The 21,483-nt window shown below is 44.8% G+C and overlaps 1 protein-coding gene across 2 annotated transcripts in view; it reads right to left on the reverse strand.

Moving 5' to 3' along the window:
- The window catches only part of LOC309567309 (uncharacterized protein), a 154,980-nt gene that overhangs the window by 82,490 nt on the left and 51,007 nt on the right, over positions 1 to 21,483 (reverse strand). For both annotated transcript variants that reach the window (XR_014225933.1, XM_082272721.1), the window contains exons 8-9: positions 17,059 to 17,111; positions 11,676 to 11,808 (exon numbers count right to left, since the gene is read on the reverse strand). Coding sequence is in view for 1 of the 2 variants with exons in the window: in XM_082272721.1 (XP_082128847.1) it covers positions 11,676 to 11,808; positions 17,059 to 17,111 (186 nt within the window). In the remaining variant the exon portion in view is untranslated. The remainder of the gene's footprint in view (positions 1 to 11,675; positions 11,809 to 17,058; positions 17,112 to 21,483) is intronic.

Below are 21,483 nucleotides of genomic sequence, written 5' to 3' on the forward strand. Positions count from 1 at the left end.
TCCAAAATTGCTGTAAATGACTCTACACTCTGTGCACCGGCGGGTCCCGTGGCCCCCTCGAGGGAAACAGGTGGGGGAATATGTGTGGCAGGGTCCATGATAATTCCAGTCACTTCCTGGATAATATAATTCAAAAATAAAAAACGTTTTTTTTTTTTTTTTATCTTTTTCAGACCCCCAGCGCCACAAAAAGCCCCTTAGTGTTACCTGCTAGGGATCCCTATCGATCGAGAGAGAGAGAGAGAGATAGACCCCCAGGCTCACCACTTGATGCTCAGAGTTTAACTGCAACAGGTTACAGCGCTGTCTTGACAAACAGGAAGTCTTTTGGCTGGCTGCCCAGGAAGAAAGGAGGCGGCTCCGCCCCTCTGCACGCCTTCCGGCGCCTCCCCCAAGCTCCACGAGGTGTTTGGATCACCTCAAACATGGCCGCCCCCATGCTGGAGACACGAGGCTACGCCAAAATGGCGGCTCGTGCCATCCAGCAAAAAAAAAAATGGCGGCGGCCTGTACTGAATAGCGGTGTGCTGCAGGGCACAAAACACTCTCTCTGCATGGGGATACGGCGTGGTTGGCGGTACCGGCCCTGGCGGACCGCATGGCCATTCGGGAGGCCTGCTAATAGCTGGAGATCTGATTGGGAAGGCAGTCTACATGTCCGTGGCTTCTGACTGGTAGGTAGCTTATTCTTATCACCGTAAGATTCCCAGAATGCCACAGATTACATCTTTTAAACATGTATACAATTAGATTGTTAGCTCCCAAACCAAGCCTCCTGGCTTTTGCACATAAAATCACACTCAAAGTAGGAGGATCTGTGTCATGTTATAGGATAGAGAGGGACTCTATCTTACCATACAGAGAGGGGCCCGCGTTCACCACAAGACCCGTCAGGGGAAAAGGGGGAACATACTACTCACCATACCGGAACCAGGCGGGCACCAACTCCTGACAGTACCCCTCTCCACCGGGGCGGGAGGGCTGTCGACCGATACGGACGCCGTGACTCATGGTCTTTGGCGTTTCAGCGAGACGTTTAACTCGCGGGGTCAGTCCTTTAATGGGACTTTGTCGCGGCCGACCCAGCGCGGAGCTATGGCCTGCACGCGCTCGTAGGCTGAACTGGGGTGACCACCGGATCTCAACATCCAGCCCGTCGCCCAGTTCAGCTTTCTTGCTTGAAGATCTCACAGGAACACTGGAGAAAAAAAGCTGTCTAAAAAAATCCTTTAAGAAAAAATTCTTGCCAGGACCTAAGATCCCAGCAAGGTATCTAGGTCCTTACTCCTAACTAGACAGAAAATAACTGATTTGCTGAGGCAGAGAGAGAGAGGATATACCCTCTGGGACTGCCCCTAGGGTGTGGCCAGAGCTTTTTAATTTCCTGTCTAGTCCTGCTCCTGTGGAGGCAACATAACCCGAAGGTGGTGTATCACCGAGGACTACGTCTGTCAATGAGCGCTAGAGAAAATTATCATTTTTATTCCTATTATAAGGAATGTAAACATTCCTTGCAATAGAAATAGCCATGGCAGGACCTCTTTATTGTGAGATCTGGGGTCAAAAATTCCTCAGATCTCACAAGTACACTAAAAAAGGAAAAAAAAAAAAAAAAAAAAAAGACATTTGGCTCTTTAAGCCGGTTGCTAGGCAACGACATTTGACGTCGCTCCGGTCCTCCAAGACCATAGAGTCGACTTCCTGTCTAAGAGGATCCGGGACCGGATTGTTTTCCCCTCTGCCGGTGGGTCCAGTAAGCGGGAAAAAGGACCGGGACGCGGCGGGAAGGGGGGGGGGGTGCACCACTTCCGCTGCACCGTAAGGGTGATCCCGCGGCAAATCCTCCACTGGGACCACCCTTATCTGAAAGCTAATCGCCCGCCGTTGAAAAAATACCAGGGTTATGGCAGCTATGTGCTGCCATAACCCCGGTATTTAGCGTCAAATGGACCGACGGAAATCGACGGTAAGTGGTTAAAATTGAAGGGGGTTAGGGTTAATTTTTTTTATTAATACTGTATATACAAGTTAATTAAATTATTATCCTTTTTTTGTTTGTTAGGGTTAATTTATATATATACACACACACACACACTATATATACACACACACACACACACACACACACACACAGTAAAATCTATTTCTCTTTCTTTCATTGACAGACACAGCGTTCCATAAATCATAACTACTGGGTTATATTGCCTCCTCCAGGAGTAGGACTAGGCAAAACAAAAAACACCTGGTTACCCCTTTGAGCGGTCCTCAGCTGGTATATAACCCCCCTCTCTGCTCTAGGTAATCAGTTTAGAAGCAAGCAGTATTAGAAGTATCAGAACTCCATAGAGGGGTGGGTGCGGTGTTCGTTGATGAACTCAGAGAAATTGATTTTACGGTAAGTAAAAAAAATCCCATTTTCTCTTTCGTTTATCGACAGACAAAGTGCTCCATAAATCATAACTACTGGGAAGTCCAAAAGCAGTGCCAAAAGGAAAATGATGGCTGAGGAAAATAACCCAAGGCTAAACAGAAGAGCCCTCTAAGGGAAAATGGCCCCCCGTGACATCATCCGACTACACAAACATGCCCACCATCGGCTACGAACACTGAAGCATGCTGACAGGATCTTTTCTGCACCCTAGGCAAGGGGACCCCCCCTGAAGGTAGGACATACGTTTACGGGAGACTCTGCTGTGCACTCTGCACCAGTCTCTGCACTGGGACCCGCCTGCACTATACCCACACTACAAACAACAGGGCATGCACCTAGGGGTCCCTTCCAGACTACCAGACACATTATCCCAGGACCCTTACAGAGTTGGGATCTCTGGGGTCTCTGCTGCATTCTCTGCCCTGGGACACCCACCAGACTCCATGTCCAGGCAGGTGGGAATAGGAATGGGGGGAAGACCAGCTCAGTGAGGGATTTAAAGATGGGAGGAAGGAACCTGCAGGCAGGTTCAACTGTCCCTGGAGGTTACCCACATCCACCCCAAAGAAAACCGTCAAAAGGGGAGAGGGGGTGTACTCACCCTTCCATGGTGCGGGAAATGCTCCAGACAGAACTCCTCGCCACCAAAGTAGGGGAGCTGTCGGCCAAGGGACCACTGTGACTCAGACCCAAGCCTGGTCGTGTGCGACCCGGCGAGACGTTTAACTTGCAGGCCAGCCTCTGTCCATGAGACTGTCGCAGCCGACCTAGCGCGTAGCTGCGGTCTGCACACGATCAGTGGTTGGGCTGGGGGGACCACTGGATCTAGATTATCCAGCCCCTCGCCCAGCCCGGCAGTTGGTTGACTAGACAGATTAAATTAAAACTGATTACCTAGAGCAGAGGGGGAAGGGGGGGGGGGTTATATACAAGCTGAGGACACCCATGGGCGTAGCCAGGTGTTTTTTGTTCTGACTAATCCTAGTCAATCCTGGCAATACAACCCAGTAGTTATGATTTATGGAGCGCTGTGTCCGTCGATGAATGAAATAGAAATATTATTTTTTATTATTATTATTATCATCATCTTTGTAAGGGTTATGGGTTCATTTATTTATTCAATTTGAGCAGCAGGAAAACATCCTAAAAGGGTGTGACAGAATGTGAAAAATTGCTCAAAAACGAGTGACTCGTACTTGTGAATTTCCGAAATAACATTTTTACAAAAATTCTTAGTACATTCATTGACTTGATAAATATAGTTTGAAAAGTACTTTTAACGTTTCATTTGCTTTTAACAATTGATTTTGCAATAAATAGACTTTCCTGAATGAAAGCCACATACACTGTTAGACATTCATTTGTTTGAGATTCGACCCCACTAATAGGAAAATCAAAAGGAACATTGTTAAAATGAAATTCTACTAGTGTAGGGACAGCCTTAAGTCCCATACACACGTTCAGATAATCGGACGACTTATCGTTCGCATTTTGTTGCAGGATACCAACATCGAATTCAACAATGCATATAAAAACGTAGGATTTTTTTCCTACGATTCCAGAAAAGCTTCCTGGTTGCTTAGCTACGTATCAGATGGTGCAAAACAAAAACAATGGCAGCCAGGCTTTTTCTGTGCTATTTAAGTGTTTCTGATCATGCATGGTCTTTGTCGATCGATTTTTAGCGGACGCATACTGTACTGATTAAACGATTGTCGTTCGCTAAGCTATCATACGACAGAAGTTTTCCTGTTTGTCCCTTTGGATTTTTCTTCAACGAACTGTCGTGATCCGCTGTCGAAAGCTGTGTACGAATGATCAGATTATCGTGCGATCAAGTAGAAAGCAATTATTTTCGTACGATTATCTGAACGTGTGTATGAGGCATTAGTATCCGTTTCTTTCAATCCCCTATACATCTGCACTCAATAAGGGAGAAGAGGCAGGACTAGGAGCCAATCAGGTGTACTGCATTCTAATGTGCCGACAAAGAATACACTGATAGGAGGAGAGAAGTAGGATGGTCTCATCAGTTTGCTGCTGCCAATTCACTGCCCATTCACAAGTCTGGGGGTAGCAAGGATGAGTCATCAACCCGGCTGTGCTGTGTAAATCTCAGAATTGTATGGACAGCACTACAAATCCTTTGGCAGGTATATAGTAAGGCAGCTGATTGGCCAGAGTTTAGCTTTAAATGTAACCTGGTGAACATATGAATAAGATCCGAGATCTATACTTCTATAATAATAAAAATGTGAGATATTTGTAAGCAAAATTCTGACGTTAAACTAAGACAGGAGAAAGAGAAAAAAAAAAATCGTAGTCCCTTTTCTTTAACCACCCTACCCTGTTCGAGATCCCAGAGTCTTTACAGTCATGTAAAAAACTGTATATGAAGACTCTATTGTAGTCACCAACCAATCAGTGGCGTGTTTTGGTGTGCTGCCCTAGGCAAGACTAAAATTGGGCGCCCCCCTGAATCCAAATTTATCCCACCCTAGCCCCCTAGCCCTAGCCGCAGTTTACCATTCTGGTCTCAGAGTCTGATGGGGAAGATGCAGCCATTCACAGTAAACTGCTGCGGATTCCTCATCAGACCCTGGGACATGATTTTCCAACAGCCGATCAAAGCCAGACTCAGCTTTGCTTGGCTGCTGGGATGGGAGAGCCCGAGAGAGCCTTGGGAAGGCAGTGTGGGGGGCGGGTCATGTCTCCGGCTGCTAGTAAGCCACTCCGATTGCTATTACAAGAGAGCTAACCGCTGATTCTAAAAAAATTATACCAGGGTGATGTCAGGAGCCTGCAGGCATCATCCTGGTACAACCACTGAAAGGATGGAAAGTGGTTAAAGAGCCACCTCTGCCCTTCTGCCTGGGGACACCGCTGCCCCTCCTGAAAAATGCCACCCTAAGGCAAAAATCTTGTTTCCCTTGCGGTAGATACACCCCTGTAACCAATCAGATTGCACCTGCCATTTTCTAGTGAAGGTATGTGGTTGATATAGACTACACAACAGCAGTTTATGCTAAGGCTTCTTCCATGTGGGCGCCTGAAGCAATACAAAATAAATTGCAGGTGTGTTTCCGCATATGGGAGACACAGCTGTGGCATAAAGCCGACCATATTAATAAATGGCAGTATGCTAGCTGTACACGGGAATACTCTGTATTTGCATAAACTTGCGCAAAGTGTGAATCCCTGGACGTGGATTATGGAATTTACACTTATGCAAATATGGCTTATACCCAGGGCCGCTGATAGGGCAGTACAACCGGCCCTGTTGTACCGGGCCCGGCCCCCATCAGCTATACAGTGGGGCCCGGCCACATGACAGTTCGTTGCTGCATTTTTTTTTTTAAATTGCTTTCTAAACTCCTCTCCTGCTTCTTCTTGCCTATGGGGTGGTGTTATATAATTGTCCTGGGCCCCATCAGGTCTTCAGAGGGGCCCAGGAGGTGAGCGCAGTGGAGGGACTATTTCTCTATTTTCGGGGTGCATGTACATCACGCCGCCCCACTATTCAAATAGTCCCGGCCGGCGGAGTGATACTACAATTCTCCGTTCGGCTCTCGGCTGCTGTCCTGCCAAGATGTGAAGAAGTTGTGCATCTGACAGGGAGAAGCAGGAAGAGAGTGCGGCTGCAATGGACACATGGACACAGTGAGTGCAGAATAGAGCATAGAATCCTCACTGTGTCCTATGATCATCAGCATTATGATAATCACACAGGCAGCACAAAAAGCAGGGGCTCTATCATGTCTCTGTGTCACACGGATGTTGGGTGCTGACTTTGTCAACTTATGGCTGTACTGAGTTTTACAGACTGTAACAGAGCACAGCCTTAACAAAGTCAGCACCCAACATCCGTGTGACACAGAGACATGATAGAGCCCCTGCTTTTTGTGCTGCCTGTGTGATTATCATAATGCTGATGATCATAGGACACAGTGAGATGCTACTTTACACTTCAGTTGGGAAAGCAGTAAACATGTGCAGTCAGGGCCAGATTAACATAGGGGCTATTGGAGCTGCAGCTCCAGGCCCCTACCTTAATATAGGCCCCGGGTTGGCCATATTCACTGTTACCGCTCTTCTGTCACTTGTAAATACAGAAGTCTGGCTTCTATGCTCGCTTCCCCAGGCAGCTCCCTCAGAACCTCCCCACACAGCACGAAGGCCGGACAAGGAGGGACAGTTTCCGATGCATGGATGTGTTTATGGGCTTCAGAGACAGCATCCCATGTTGAATTAGGCATGCATGGCTGCACCCTTCCTCCTCTGGGTGCATGCCAAGGCACGGCCCTTAACCGCTTCCATACAGAGCAGTTTGACACCCTTCCTGCCCAGACCAATTTTCAGCTTTCAGCACTCTCACACTTTGAATGACAATTGCTCAGTCATGCTACACTATAACCAAACAAAATTTTTATCATTTTTTTCACACAAATAGAGCTTTCTTTTGGTGGTATTTGATCACAACTGGGGTTTTTTTTTTTCGTGATATATGCAAAAAAAGAGCAAAAATTTTGAAAAAAAAAACACTTTTTTTTAGTTTCAATTATGAAATTTTGCAAAAAATAAAATTTTCTTCATACATTTGGGCCAAAATGTATACTGCTACATGTCTCTGGTAAAATTAACCCAAATTAGTGTATATTATTTAGTCTGTGTGAAAGTTATTGAGTCTAGAAGCTATGGTACCAATTACTGAAAATTGATCACACCAGATGTACTGACTGCCTATCTCCTTTCTTGAGGCCCTGAAATGTCAGGACAGTACAAATACCGACCAAATGACCCCTTTTTGTAAAGTAGACAGTCCAAGGTATTTAGTAAGAGGCATGGTGAGTTTTTTGAAGTTGTAATTTTTTCCCACAATTCTTGGGAAAATGAAGAAAAAATGTTTTTTTTCTTTTTTTTCCCACAAAGTTGTCAATTTATAAGCTATTTCTAACACATAGCATGTACACAGCAAAAATTACACCCAAAAATACATTCTGCTACTCCTTCCGAGTATGGCGATACCACATGTGTGAGACTTTTACACAGCCTGGCCACAAAAAGAGACTCCACGTCCAAGAAGCACATTCAGGCGTTCTAGGAGCATAAATACACATAAAACTTTCTTACTACCTATCACACTTTTCAAGGCCCTAGAGCACCAATACAATGGAAAAGTCCACAAAATGACCCCATTTTGGAAAGCAAACACTCCAACGTATATTCTATGAGGCATTATGGGTCGTTTGAACATATTTTTTTCCACAGGTTTTTGGAAAATGTGGGAAAAAAATGAAAACTTTTTTTTTTTTTTACACAAAGTTGTCAATTTATAGGATATTCCTAACACATAGCATGTACACAGCAAAAATGACACCCCAAAATACATTCTGCCACTCCTCCTGAGTATGGCAATACCGCATGTGTGAGACTTTTTCACAGCCTAGCCATATAGAGGGGCCTAACATCCAAGGAGCATCATCATGCATCCTAGCCACTTGCCTAGGCCTATTTTTGACATTTGGTGTTTACAAGCTAAAATCAGTTGTTTTGCTAGAAAACTGCTTAGAACCCCCAAACATTATATATTTTTTTTTAGCAGAGACCCTAGAGAATAAAATGGAGATTATTGCAATATTTTTTATCACACCGTATTTGCGTAGCGGTCTTCCAAACGCAATTTTTTTGGAAAAAATTCACTTTTTTTAATTAAAAAATAAGAAACCAGTAAAGTTAGCCCAATTTTTTTCCATAATGTGAAAGATAATGTTACGCCGAGTAAATAGATATCCAACATGTCATGTTTCAAAATTGCGCACGCTCACGGAATGGTGACAAACTTTGGTACTTAAAAATCCCCATAGGCGACAATTTAAAAATTTCTACAGGTTGCCATATTTGAGTTACAGAGGAGGTCTAGGGCTCAAATTATTCCCCTTGCTCTAACGATCGCGGCGATACCTCACATGTGTGGTTTGAACACCGTTTACATATGTGGGCGGGGTTTCTGTATGCATTCGCTTCTGCGCGCGAGCTAACGGGGACAGGGCGCTTTAATTTTTTTTTTTTTTTTTTTTTTTTACTATTTATTTTATTTATTATTTTTTATTTTTACACCGTTTAAAAAAAAAAATTTGATCATTTTTATTTCTATTAAAAGAAATGTAAATATTCCTCGTAATAGAAATAGGCACGACAGGACCTCTTTTTGTGAGATCTGGGGTCAAAAAGTCCTCAGATCTCACAAGTACACTAAAAGATAGAAAAAAAAAAAAATAAAAAAAAATAATTATAATATAAAATGAAAAAAAAAAAAAAAAAGGACCTTTAAACCGGTTGCTAGGCAACAACATTTTCCGTAGCTCCGGTCCTCCAAGACCATAGAGTCAAGTGAGGGCAAGCTTGCCCTCACTCGACATCCTGTCTGTGAGGATTCGGGACCGGATCGTTTTCCCCGCTGCCGGCGGGTCCGGTAAGCGGGGAAAAGGACCGGAACGCGTCGGGAGGGGGGGGGGGGCGCCTCTTCCGCCATCCCGGAAGGGTGATCCCACGGCGAATCCGCCGCTGGGACCACCCTTATCGGAAAGCCAACTGTCCACCGTTTAAAAAAAATACCAGGGTTATGGCAGCTATCTGCTGCCATAACACCGGTATTTAGGTTTAAACGGACGACGTATATAAACCTTTTTGGACTTGGACATGGTGGCTGTATGAAGGGTGACAGGTACTTGGGTACTTTGTTGGGCAGGTGACAGGTACTCTGGTACTGATGAGCAGGTGGCAGGTACTCGGGTACTCCGATAGGCAGGTGACAGGTACTCGGGTACTCTGATGGGCAGGTGACAGGCAGGTGATAGGTACTGATGAGTAGTACTCACTGACTGATAGGTGATAGGTGATACTGTACTGATGGGTACTGATGATCAGTACTGATACGTGATAGGTACTGATGAGTACTGATGAGTAGTGATGGGTACTGATGAGCAGGCGGCAAGTACTTGGGTACTTCAGGCGTCAGGTACTCTGATGAGCAGGTGGAAGGTACTCGGGTACTCTGATGGGTAGGTGACAGGTACTCAGGTACTCTGATGACGGGTACTCCGTTGACAGGTACTCAAAGTACCCGAGTACCTGTCATCAGAGTACCCGAGTACCTGTCATCAGAGTACCCGACATCAGAGTACCCGAGTACCTGTCATCAGAGTACCCGAGTACCTGTCAGAGTACCCGAGTACCCGTCATCAGAGTACCCGAGTACCCGTCATCAGAGTATCCGAGTACCTGTCATCAGAGTATCCGAGTACCTGTCATCAGAGTACCCGAGTACCCGTCATCAGAGTACCCGAGTACCCGTCATCAGAGTACCCGAGTACCCGTCAGAGTACCCGAGTACCCGTCAGAGTACCCGAGTACCTGTCATCAGAGTACCAGAGTACCTGTCATCAGAGTATCCGTCATCAGAGTACCCGAATACCTGTCACTAGCCCATCAGAGTACCCGAGTACCTGTCATCTGAGTACCTGATGACAGGTACTCGGGTACTTTGATGGGCTAGTGACAGGTGCTCTTTATTGGGGGGGGGGGGGGGCAATCAGTGTGTTTAGGGTGCACTGTAGTTGGTAACTAGCTGTTACCACAATCTCCTCCTCACACAGGATCAGTGTGTGAGGAGGAGAACACGGTGACAGCTAGTTACCGTGTTCTCTGTTGACATTTGTGACCGGCTGTGATTGGACACAGCCGGTCACGTGGTAAAGAGCCAATTTCATTGGCTCTTTACCTAGATCGGGGATCGACTCTGTCCGAGGGACGAGCCTCGTCCCTGATCGCTGCTCTGCGCGCCCCCGGGGGCGCGCATTGCAGAGAGAACGAGCGGCTCGTGCAGGAGCCGCTCATGTGATCGGCTGTGATTGACACAGCCGATCACGTGGTAAACAGCCAATTTCTATTGGCTGTTTACCTTGATCAGTGATGGGCTATGTCCGAGGGACGAGCCTCATCCCTGATCGCGCCGCTGCGCGCCGCCGGGGGCGCGCAGTAGCAGCTAGAACGGGCCGACGTCATATGACGGCGGCCCGGATCTAGACAACCACTTTGCCGACGTCATTTTACATGACTCGGTATGGAAGTGGTTAAGGCCCTTCAAAATCCTCAGCACCAAGCCCATGATGCTCTTAATCCGGCCCTGTGTGCAGTGGAGCTGCATTTTTACTGCCCCCCAAACCAATCCCCTTTAACTGCTTCCCATCCAGCTACATACTGTACCAGTACGTCACTGGATTGGAAGGGTGATATCTTGGTCATTACCACAGCAATGATCGAGATATCATTTTTTTTAGCCTCGGTGATTCTGCACACAGTAAAAGTAATCCTAGTGGCTAAGAAGTCACTGGATTACTTTTTAAAGGCAGTGGCATCCCTGCCTTTACCGCCTTTAGGATGCAAACAGTAGCATCCAGTTCCTGAGACACAGTGAGAGGGGCGGATGTCGTTCCTTCCACTGTATGGCATCAGAAACCAGAAGTGATAAGGATTTTATAACTTCCAGTTACGGTCTCATGTAGCCATTACCGGTTTGAACAAGCATCTGATCAAACTGATCTTGATTTGATCAGATGCTTTGGAGGCCAGAGGACAGATATGGGGTCTAAAAGACCCCGGATATCTCCATAAAGAGGACCTGTCATGGCTCATGCTATCACAAGGGATGTTGTTCATCCCTTGTGAAAGCAAAAAATAAAAAAAAATAAAGATACAGTGTATGATTTTTTCTTTGTAAAGAAAATAAAAATACAATTTAAAATAAATTTAAAATGCCCCCACTACTTTATGCTTATGGGCAATTGCGAACGCACACGTTGGCTCCGCAAGCATTTATATAAACGGCAACAAACCTGCATTTGGTTTCAAGACGGGGTCAGGGGCGGGGCCATGGGTGTCATTAGGGGTTTGGTTGAAGGGGGCCCCGTCAGGTGGACTGTATGGGGCCCCATGATTTCTAACAGCGGCCCTGCTTATACCTTCATACAGTTATTCATTACTATGGGCAACTGTAGGTTGCAAATAAGTCTCCCAGGAGTGGAAATACACCCACAATTTATGCGCCCATGTGCATGAGGTCTAATAGTGCCAATTATAGTTCGAACAAAGGTCTACCATAAGGGTCGTGAAATAAGAGAAGTGGGTAAACACACGTCTTATAGTGCTCACATTGCATTAATCAGAGCAATCCCATAATCCTCACCTGTCCATTATATGCATGACGTAGTGACATCCCATTAATTTCATCAATAATGTCTCCTGCAAGAATGACTTCATCTACTTCAGCCTGGCTGTCTGGAAGTACTTCTACCACAAACACTCGACCCTCCAGGTACCTGAACAATACAAGAGAAGAGGTGTGAAAGCACAGCAATTCTACAAAACCCATAACTTAAATATGGAGGCGAGTTCTGAAAATTCCAGTTTCCTGGCTTCCACAATGATCCAGAAATCTATAAAATTATATTTGAAATTACGGATTGCACCAGAAGTTGGAAATGTCCACTGTCATATCACCTGGCGAAACCATTAGGGAGAACTCTAATTATGATTTCTCCTGCTGCTGCATTGGTTTTACATTTTGGAAAAATGGTCCGCTCACTGCAACACTATGACTTGGCTTTGTAATATCTGTCTCGGTAACTCTGGCAGCATAATCTCACCAATGGAGCCCCTATGAGATGTAAGATGCCAGCATGTGATTCTGCTTCAGCATGCAAAACCAGAAAATCAATTGCACTCAGACTTCTTTACAAAAGGCAGCTATTGCTAAGTTTACCTATAACAAAAAAAATAATAATCTGAAGGCATTGAGGGAAGTGGCTGTATATTTTGAGAGGCCTCACAGTCCCTATGAGGTCCCATTATGCAGCGGGCCCTAATGTAGGGAACCTGCTGCTCAGAAGGGCAAACCATACAGCCACCAGTCTACCCCTCCAACACAACCTCCTTTTACATCTTACTCTATCACCCAAAACAGTCTTTCTCAAACCTTTTCAACACAGAGGAACCCTTGCAATAAATTTCTGGTCTCGGGGAACCCCTGCTAAAAATTAAAAATCTATAACTCATGACACATTAGTGTGACAGTCAGTGGGAAGAATGCTCCTTAACCACTTTACCACCGGAGGATTTTTCTGTCTTACGTCTGGGCCACTTTTTGTGATTCGGCACTGTGCGAATTTAACTGACAATTGCGCGGTTGTGCGACGCTGTACCCAAACGAAATTTACGTCCTTTTTTTCCCCACAAACATAGCTTTCTTTTGGTGGTATCACCTGTGCGATTTTTACTTTTTGCGCTATACAAAAAAAGAGCGACAATTTTGAAAAAATTATATTTTTCAAATTTTTTTATATGAAATTCTCCCCCAAAAAAATGTAAAAATCAAAATGTTTTATCATTTTAGGCCAATTTGTTTTCTGCTACATATTTTTGGTAAAAAAAAAAAAAAAAATCGCAATAAGCGTATTTTGATTGGTTTGCGCAAAAGTTATTGCGTTTACTAACTAAGGGAAAGATTTCTGTCATTTTTGGTGTTTTTTTTTTTTTTTTTAACGAGTAATGGCGGCGATCTGCGATTTTTTTTGAGGGACTGCGACATTGCGGCGGACAGATCGGACCCTTGACGGACATTTTTGACACTTTTGGGGGTACCAGTGACATTACTGCAGTAATCAGTGCTATATATATGCACTGTTACTGTAAAAATGACACTGGCAGGGAAGGGGTTAATTTTATTGGAGAGGGAGGGGTTAATGTATGCCTGGTGCTTAGTGTGTGGGGGGAGGGGACTGTGTGACACAGGGACAGATCTCAGGTTCAGCTATGCTGAATCCTGCAATCTGTCACTGCCTGTCACTTCGGAGATCCGCCCGCTCTGTTTACACAAGACATGTGAAAGGAGGGGTTTATATAAAGAGGGTGAGCACGTGAATGTGAAGGGGGGCTGGGGACTACAGTGTGGGGGGGTTCTAAAAAGGGGGTGAGGACAGGAATGTGAAGGGGAGCTGGGGACTGCAGTGTGAAGGAGGGGTGTTAAAAAGGGGGCGAGTGCAGGAATGTGAAGGGGGCTGAGAATTGCAATGTGAAGGGGGGGGGGTTTATATAAAGGGGGTGAGGACAGAAATGTGAAGAGGGGCTGGGGACTGCAGTGTGAAGGAGGGCTGCTATAAAGGGGGCGAGGGCAGGAATGTGAAGGGGGGCTGAGAATTGCAATGTGAAGGGGGGGGGGGTTTATATAAAGGGGGTGAGGACAGAAATGTGAAGAGGGGCTGGGGACTGCAGTGTGAAGGAGGGCTGCTATAAAGGGGGCGAGGGCAGGAATGTGAAGGGGGGCTGAGAATTGTAGTGTGGGGGGGGGGGGTTATATAAAAGGGGGTGAGCACAGGAATGTGTAGGGGAGCTGGGGACTGCAATGTAAAAGGAGGGGTGATATGAAGGGGAAACTGCAGTTTGCACTAAGGGGGGGGGTGACATAAAGGGGGACCGAGGACAAGACTTTAAAGGGAGGCTGAGGACTGTAATGTGATGAGGGGGGGGGGGGTAGATGTGCAGAGGGGACGGAGATCAGTGATGCAATAATAGGATTGTGTTGTAAAGGAGATCTGAGGCTAGGTTCACATCATTGCATATTTTGTTTTGCATACAGGCGGCCCATTTATTTTGGTAGGCTGCCTGATATGCAGAAATTCAGAGAAAGAAGTCTCTGATCCTTTTTTTAAGTTGTGCCATACCGAGGTTCATGGTACTGTGGCACCATGTGGTTTGGCACTCGCAAAAGTGCACCGCGTTTGCAAATACACAGAGGTCCCACTAACAATCAAACGTGATTCGGACCTCTGCTAGAAGAAAATTTTACTGACTGGACCTTTGTGAAGTTTAAATCAATACCCCTGGTATATGTACTCTTCTTTTACAGGGATAGCTTGTCTCTGCAACTCTTGTATAGTGAAAGGGTCACTTTAAATCGGGCAATCAGACTGGATGCATTTTTTTTTTTGTTTTTCTAATTAAGGAAGGAAAAGAAGCCAAAAGGTGTGTCCTATAACACAGCACATAAAAATGACAGATGATCTAAACCTTTCCAACACAATTAAAAACTTAAAAAAAAAAAGAAAATAAAAAAGCTGGAGTTGGGCTTGAAAGTAGTGTCTTGTTTTACTTAAAATCATCATTTTGCTGGGAAAGATTATTTTGTTTTAGTGGCACTTTATGGCCTTTTTACTCATTTATAAAAGTGAGGAAAAGAAACCGGCCAAAGAGCTGCAGTTTTGAAGGAGGAAGGTGCTGTCGCCCTGGCAGAACTTGAAAAACCAGTTATTGAGGCAATTCTATATTACTGTATATCTCACTAGTAGAAGGAGAGGCCTGAGTGAGGATCTACAGAGTGCCAACACCCTATAAAACAACACAAGCACTGGCTGCCATACAGGTCAATGGCCATACAGGAGACTGGATACCTGGGGTGTGTCCTGACATGTAAGCACGGACCTATTATTGCATAAGTGCTCAAAAAGGATGTCATCACTTATGACAACCAGATCAGGTTTTATAAATACTGTATAGGAGCAATGTACTAAAACTGTATAGGAGCAATGTACCATGCCTCAATATTAATTGTGAGCTCCACCCAAAACTAGTACGTCTGGAGAAGGAAGGGGAAAGTACGACATGTATTAGATAGAAGACTGTTGGATTTTTTTTCACAGAGTACCCAAATTAGCCCCCCTCCCCTTTGGGTTTTGATGGAAGCTTCCCATAAAAATGATCCTGCTGAATCAGATACACTATATTATCCAAACTTTTGGGACGCCTGACTTTACACACACATGAACTTTAATGGCATCCCAGTCTTAATCCATAGGGTTCATATGGAGTTGGCCCACCCTTTGCAGCTATAACACCTTCAACTCTTCTGGGAAGGCTGTCCACAAGGTTTAGGAGTGTCTATGGGAAGGTTTGACCATTCTTCCAGAAGCACATTTGTGAGATCAGACACTGAGATGGGGCAAGAAGGCCTGGCTCGCACTCTCTGCTCCAATTCATCCCAAAGGTGTTCTATCGGGTTGAGGTCCAGATTCTGTGCAGGCCAGTCAAGTTCCTCCACCTCAGACTCGCTCATCCATGTCTTTATGGACCTTGCTTTGTGCACTGGTGTGCAGTCATGTTGGAACAGGAAGGGGCCATCCCCAAACTGTTCCCACAAAGTTGGGAGCATTAAATGGTCCAAAATGTCTTAGTATGCTGACGCCTTAAGGAGTTCCCTTCACTGGAACTAAAGGGCCAAGCTCAACCCCTGAAAAACAACCCCACACCATAATCCTCCCTCCTATGGACCAGTCCATAAAGACATGGATGAGCGAGTTAGGGGTGGAGGAACTTGACTGGCCTGCACAGAGTCCTGACCTCAACCTGACAGAACACCTTTGGGATGAATTAGAGTGGTGACTGCGAGCCAGGCCTTCTCTCCAACATCAGTGCCTGCCCTCACAAATGCACTTCTGGAAGAATGGTCAAACATTCCCATAGACACACTCCTAAACCTTGTGTACAGACTTCCCAGAAGAGTTGAAGCTGTTATAACTGCAAAGGGTGGGCCAGCTCAATATTGAGCCCTATGGACTAAGACTGGAATGCCATTAAAGTTCATGTGCGTCCCAATACTTTTGGTAATATAGCGTATATGGGCAGGGCCGCTGATAAGGCAGTACAGCCAGCCCTCCTGTACTGGTCCTGAGCCCCATCAGTTCAAAAAATGGGGCCTAGGCACCTACTGAGCAGGAGGGCCAGCTGTACTGTCTTATTGCAGATACTGATCCTCTTCTGCCTCCCCCTGCAGCGCTGCCAGCTTCTCTTCTTTGCCCCTCCAGCTGCACTGCAGGGGGATTGCTTCTAGCACATGTGCCCCTTCCATCTGCTGTCCGGGCCCCCCTGTGTGCCCCTTTCCCCCGAAATGCTGCCAGCTTCCCTCCTCCACGCCGGCAGCTGTTGTGGGCACATAGGGGGATGTTTTAGGATGGAGAGCGGGGAAAGGAGCAGGTAAATATGTAATTTACTGGTTGCTTCCTTTCCTGAACACAGTGAGCGATCGGTACCAATCACTCCCATGTCCATCATCACTGAAGCATAGTAAATTAATTGTGTTTACTATGCTTCGGTTTGTGAATAAGCAGAAAGCCAGAGAGTTTCCTAGTCATTCATCTGTGCAGCTGAGGCTACAGAGAAAGGAACTGATAAATCTATGACCTCAGTCACCCTCAGGCGGAGGAAGGAGGCCCTGTCAGGAAGGCTGTAGGCAGGATTTCTAATAGCAGCCCTGTATATAAGATCTGCTATTGCTCCATTATCTTGGTCCTGGCTTCACTACCTAGTAAGTCACAGAAAGCATGCAGCCAGTTGGACAGTAAAAGTCTGCTCCCTCTTTCTGCATGCTTGTTTAGGTCAGTGACCCACCAGGTGGTGAACCTAAGAGAAGAATGGCAGCCTCAGAGCTGGCAGATTTATCATTGAAGGCCAGAATTCCCCATAGTCTATCCTCACTGGTCCCACACGATATTATATAGAGAAATTCATTTATAGTTCACCTCAATACAATTCCCAGCTCTCGACATGGCACAGTCTGATAAATGGCACACACCTAGAAGGCACAAGAGAAGATGTTTTATTCTGGATATATGCCCAATGCCACCTTGCCTCAACAGTTACAGCATAGTTTACCAAACTGTAAAAAGATCAAAGAGAACAGTAACAAAGGTTAGATGTACTGATATGCCAATACAGTGTATTGAAACCCAAGAAAAAAAATATAATATTTTGCAGCTGATGGTTGCATTAGTTATATTTTTCTCCAATATTTTCACGTGGTGATCCTGCCAGTAACAAATTACCTGTTCTTTGGTAATAATCACTTGCCGCACTGTATCTATGTAGGAACGGTGTAGTCACCCCAGGACAGGAAGTGTGTTATGACTACAGATTTCCTTCCCCCTTATCCAGGGCCAGGACAGGGGGTGGGCAGGAGGGACGATTGCCCTGGGCGCAATGGTTTATTGCAGGGATGGGGCACCCTGATCCCAACCCTAAGGAAAGGGGTTTGGCATCTTTGCCCTGGGCTCTGGTCGACCTTGTCTCGGCATCTCCATAACAAGGGAGGTATTCTGTAGCCCACAGAGGTGAACTGAGCAGGACTGATAACACTGCCTGAGTGTTACAGCACTAGATTTCTGACAGGATCAATAGGGATTTTTTGCATTTATTGAACAGATATAAAACAAATTATTTTCAATTGTATAATTGCCAGACCAAAAATGAAATAAATACTGTAAGAGAAAAAGTCATTGTTGGGGTTTATACCAGGGAGGATTTGATTTAAATCAAGTAGATTTAAATCAGTAGTAAAAGACTTGATTTAACCACTTTACCACCGGAGGATTTTGCTGTCTTGCATTCAGGCCACTTTTTGCGATTCGGCACTGTGCGACTTTAACTGACAATTGCGCGATCATGCAACGCCGTACCCAAACAAAATTTATGTCCTTTTTTTCCCACAAACAGAGCTTTCTTTTGGTGGTATTTGATCATCTCTGCGATTTTTATTTTTTGCAATATTAATAAAAAAATAACAATATTTTTCTACTTTTGACAGTTAAAAAATATCCAATATATTCAATTTTTGTCATATATTTAGGCCAAAATGTATTTAGCTACATGTCTTTGACAAAAAAATTCTCAATGAGTATTTTTAACCGCTTTAAGACCGGAAGATTTTACCCCATTCCTGACCAGGCCATATTTTGCGATTCGGCACTGCGTTAATTTAACGGACAATTGCGCGGTCGTGCGATGCTGTACCCAAATTAAATCAGACGTCCTTTTTTTCCCCACAAATAGAGCTTTCCTTTGGTAGTATTTGATTACCTGTGCGATTTTTATTTTTTTTTGCGCTATAAACAAAAAAAAGAGCGACAATTTTATATGAAATTCCCCCCCCACCCAAAAAAAAAAATGTAAAAAAATCAAAATTTAACATTTTAGGCCAATTTGTTTTCTGCTACATTTTTTTTTACCAAAAATATCGCAATTAAGCGTATTTTGATTGGTTTGCGCAAAAGTTATTGCGTTTACTAACTAAGGGAAAGATTTTTGTCATTTTTGGTGGGTTTTTTTTTAACGAGTAATGGCGGCGATCTGCGATTTTATTTGCAGGACTGCGACATTGCGGCGGACAGATCGGACCCTTGACTGACATTTTTGACACTTTTGGGGGTACCAGTGACATTACTACAGTAATCAGTGCTATACATATGCAGGGAAGGGGTTAATTTTTATTGGAGAGGGAGGGGTTGATGTATGCCTGGTGCTTACTGACTAACCCTCTTTAAAAAAGAAGTTCTTCCCTAGGTGAATGCCGCATCAGTCCCCCCCCCCCCCCCCCCCCGACCCGGCTCTGAGACTGAGGACCGAGGGATCAAGCACCGCTGATTGATCAGTTCTCAGAGCCCCCTAAGCAGAGAGCTGGTCAGTCATCTGCGGGAGTGGCTGGCTCAGGCTCTCAGTCACTCGCTGAGAGGCTGAGCCAGGGCCGGTCCAAGGTTGTGGGTGGATCCTGACCATATTGTCGAGATCTTGCCCCAGCCTGAACTGGCTCGGAGGTCAGCGGACAGCGGACGCTGTCTGCTTCCAGCAGGTTATAGCAGTGCAGAAGGAACTGCACTCCTGTGATCCACAGGAGAAGTACAGCCAAACAAGGTTTTAGGGTCGTTGTCCTGCTGGAAGGGGAACCTCCGCTCCAGTCTCAAGACTTTTGCAGACTATCAGGTTTTCTTCTAAGATTGCCCTGTATTTGGCTCTATCTATCTTCCCATCAACACAAAATGATGCTGCCACTACCATGTTTCACGGTGGGGATGGTGTGTTCAGGGTGATGTGCAGTGTTCGTTTTCTGCCACACATAGCATTTTGCTTTTAGGCCAAAAAGTTGGATTTTGATCTCATCGGGCCAGAGCACCTTCTTCCACATGTTTGCTGTGTCCCCCACATGGCTTCTCACAAACTGCAAACTGGACTTCTTATGGCTTTCTTTCAACAATGGCTTTCTTCTTGTCACTCTTCCATAAAGGCCAGATTTGTAAAGCGCACAACTAATAGTTGTCCTGTGGAGAGATTCTCCCACCTGAGCTGTGGATCTCTGCAGCTCCTCCAGAGTTACCATGGGCCTCTTGGCTGCTTCTCTGATTAATGCTCTCCTTGCCCGGCCTGTCAGTTTAGGTGGATGGCCATGTCTTGGTTGGTTTGCAGTTGTGCCATACTCATTCCATTTACGGATGATGGATTTAACAGTGCTCCATGAGATGTTCAAAGCGTGGGATATTTTTTTTATAACCAAACCCTGCTTTAAACTTCTCCACAACTTTATCCCTGACCTGTCTGGTGTGTTCCTTGGCCTTTATGATGCTATTTGTTCACTAATGTTCTCTAACAAACCTCTGAAGGCTTCACAGAACAGCTGTATTTATACTGAGATTAAATTACACACAGTTGGACTCCATTTACTACTTAGGTGACTTCTGAAGGCATTTGGTTCCACTAGAACTAGTTAGGGGTGTCAGTGTAAAGGGGGCTGAATACAAATGCATGCCACACTTTTTAGATATTTGTAAATAAATTTAAAAACCATTCATTATTTCCTTCCACTTCACAATTATGTACCACTTTGTGTTGGTCGATTACATAAATTCACAATAAAATACATTTACATTTTTGGTTGTAACATGACAAAATGTGGAAACTTTTTCAAGGCACTGTATAGAACATACAGCCAATATTCGCCCATGGGACTTTAAAAGGAGGCATAATACAAAAGTCATAAAATATCAATTTAGTATAGGGAGTTATGTTGTTGGAGGCATCTACTCCTGAAGAAGTGAAAGCATTCACGAAATCCGTCGAGTTACAAGATGCATTCCTCTCCCATATTGCAATCAGCTTGGTTATGTAAAGCATGTAATATACCAGCCTAATGTACATAACATCCTGTTACGTGTAACCAATTGGCTTGATATGCCAAATATTTTACATCTGTACTTTATACATTTATAGGTCAAATCCTTGCATAGTAAATTGATAATTTATGACTTTTTTAATATATCTAATTTAAAGTCAAATATTGGTTGTGTGTACATTACAGTTCCAAAGAGAATTGCAAAAAAAAAAAAAAAAAAAAAAAAAAAGATAATGAAAACCATTTGTCTCACAACCGTAGAGACCAACCAAACATAAAAAAGAAGGTCAGCTGTAGCAACAATTAGGATCAATGGATACATACAGTGGGTACAGAAAGTATTCAGACCCCCTTAAATTTTTCACTCTTTGTTATATTGCAGCCATTTGCTAAAATCATTTAAGTTCATTCTTCTTCCTCATGAATGTACACATAGCACCCCATACTGACAGAAAAACACAGAATTGTTGACATTGTTGCAGATTTATTAAAAAAGAAAAACTGAAATATCACATGGTCCTAAGTATTCAGACCCTTTGCTCAGTATTTAGTAGAAGCCCCCTTTTGATCTAATACAGCCAGGAGTCTTTTTGGGAAAGATGCAACAAGTCTTTCACACCTGGATTTGGGGATCCTCTGCCATTCCTCTTTGCAGATCCTCTCCAGTTCTGTCAGGTTGGATGGTAAACGTTGGTGGACAGCCATTTTTTAGGTCTCTCCAGAGATGCTCAATTGGGTTTAAGTCAGGGCTCTGGCTGGGCCATTCAAGAACAGTCACGGAGTTGTTGTGAAGCCACTCCTTCATTATTTTAGCTGTGTGCTTAGGGTCATTGTCTTGTTGGAAGGTAAACCTTCGTCCCAGTCTGAGGTCCAGAGCACTCTGGAGAAGGTTTTTGTCCAGGATATCCCTGTACTTGGCCGCATTCATCTTTCCCTCGATTGCAACCAGTCGTCCTGTCCCTGCAGCTGAAAAACACCCCCACAGCATGATGCTGCCACCACCATGCTT

Source organism: Pelophylax lessonae (assembly GCF_965119305.1).
Source record: "Pelophylax lessonae genome assembly, chromosome: 11".
Lineage (NCBI taxonomy): Eukaryota > Metazoa > Chordata > Amphibia > Anura > Ranidae > Pelophylax > Pelophylax lessonae.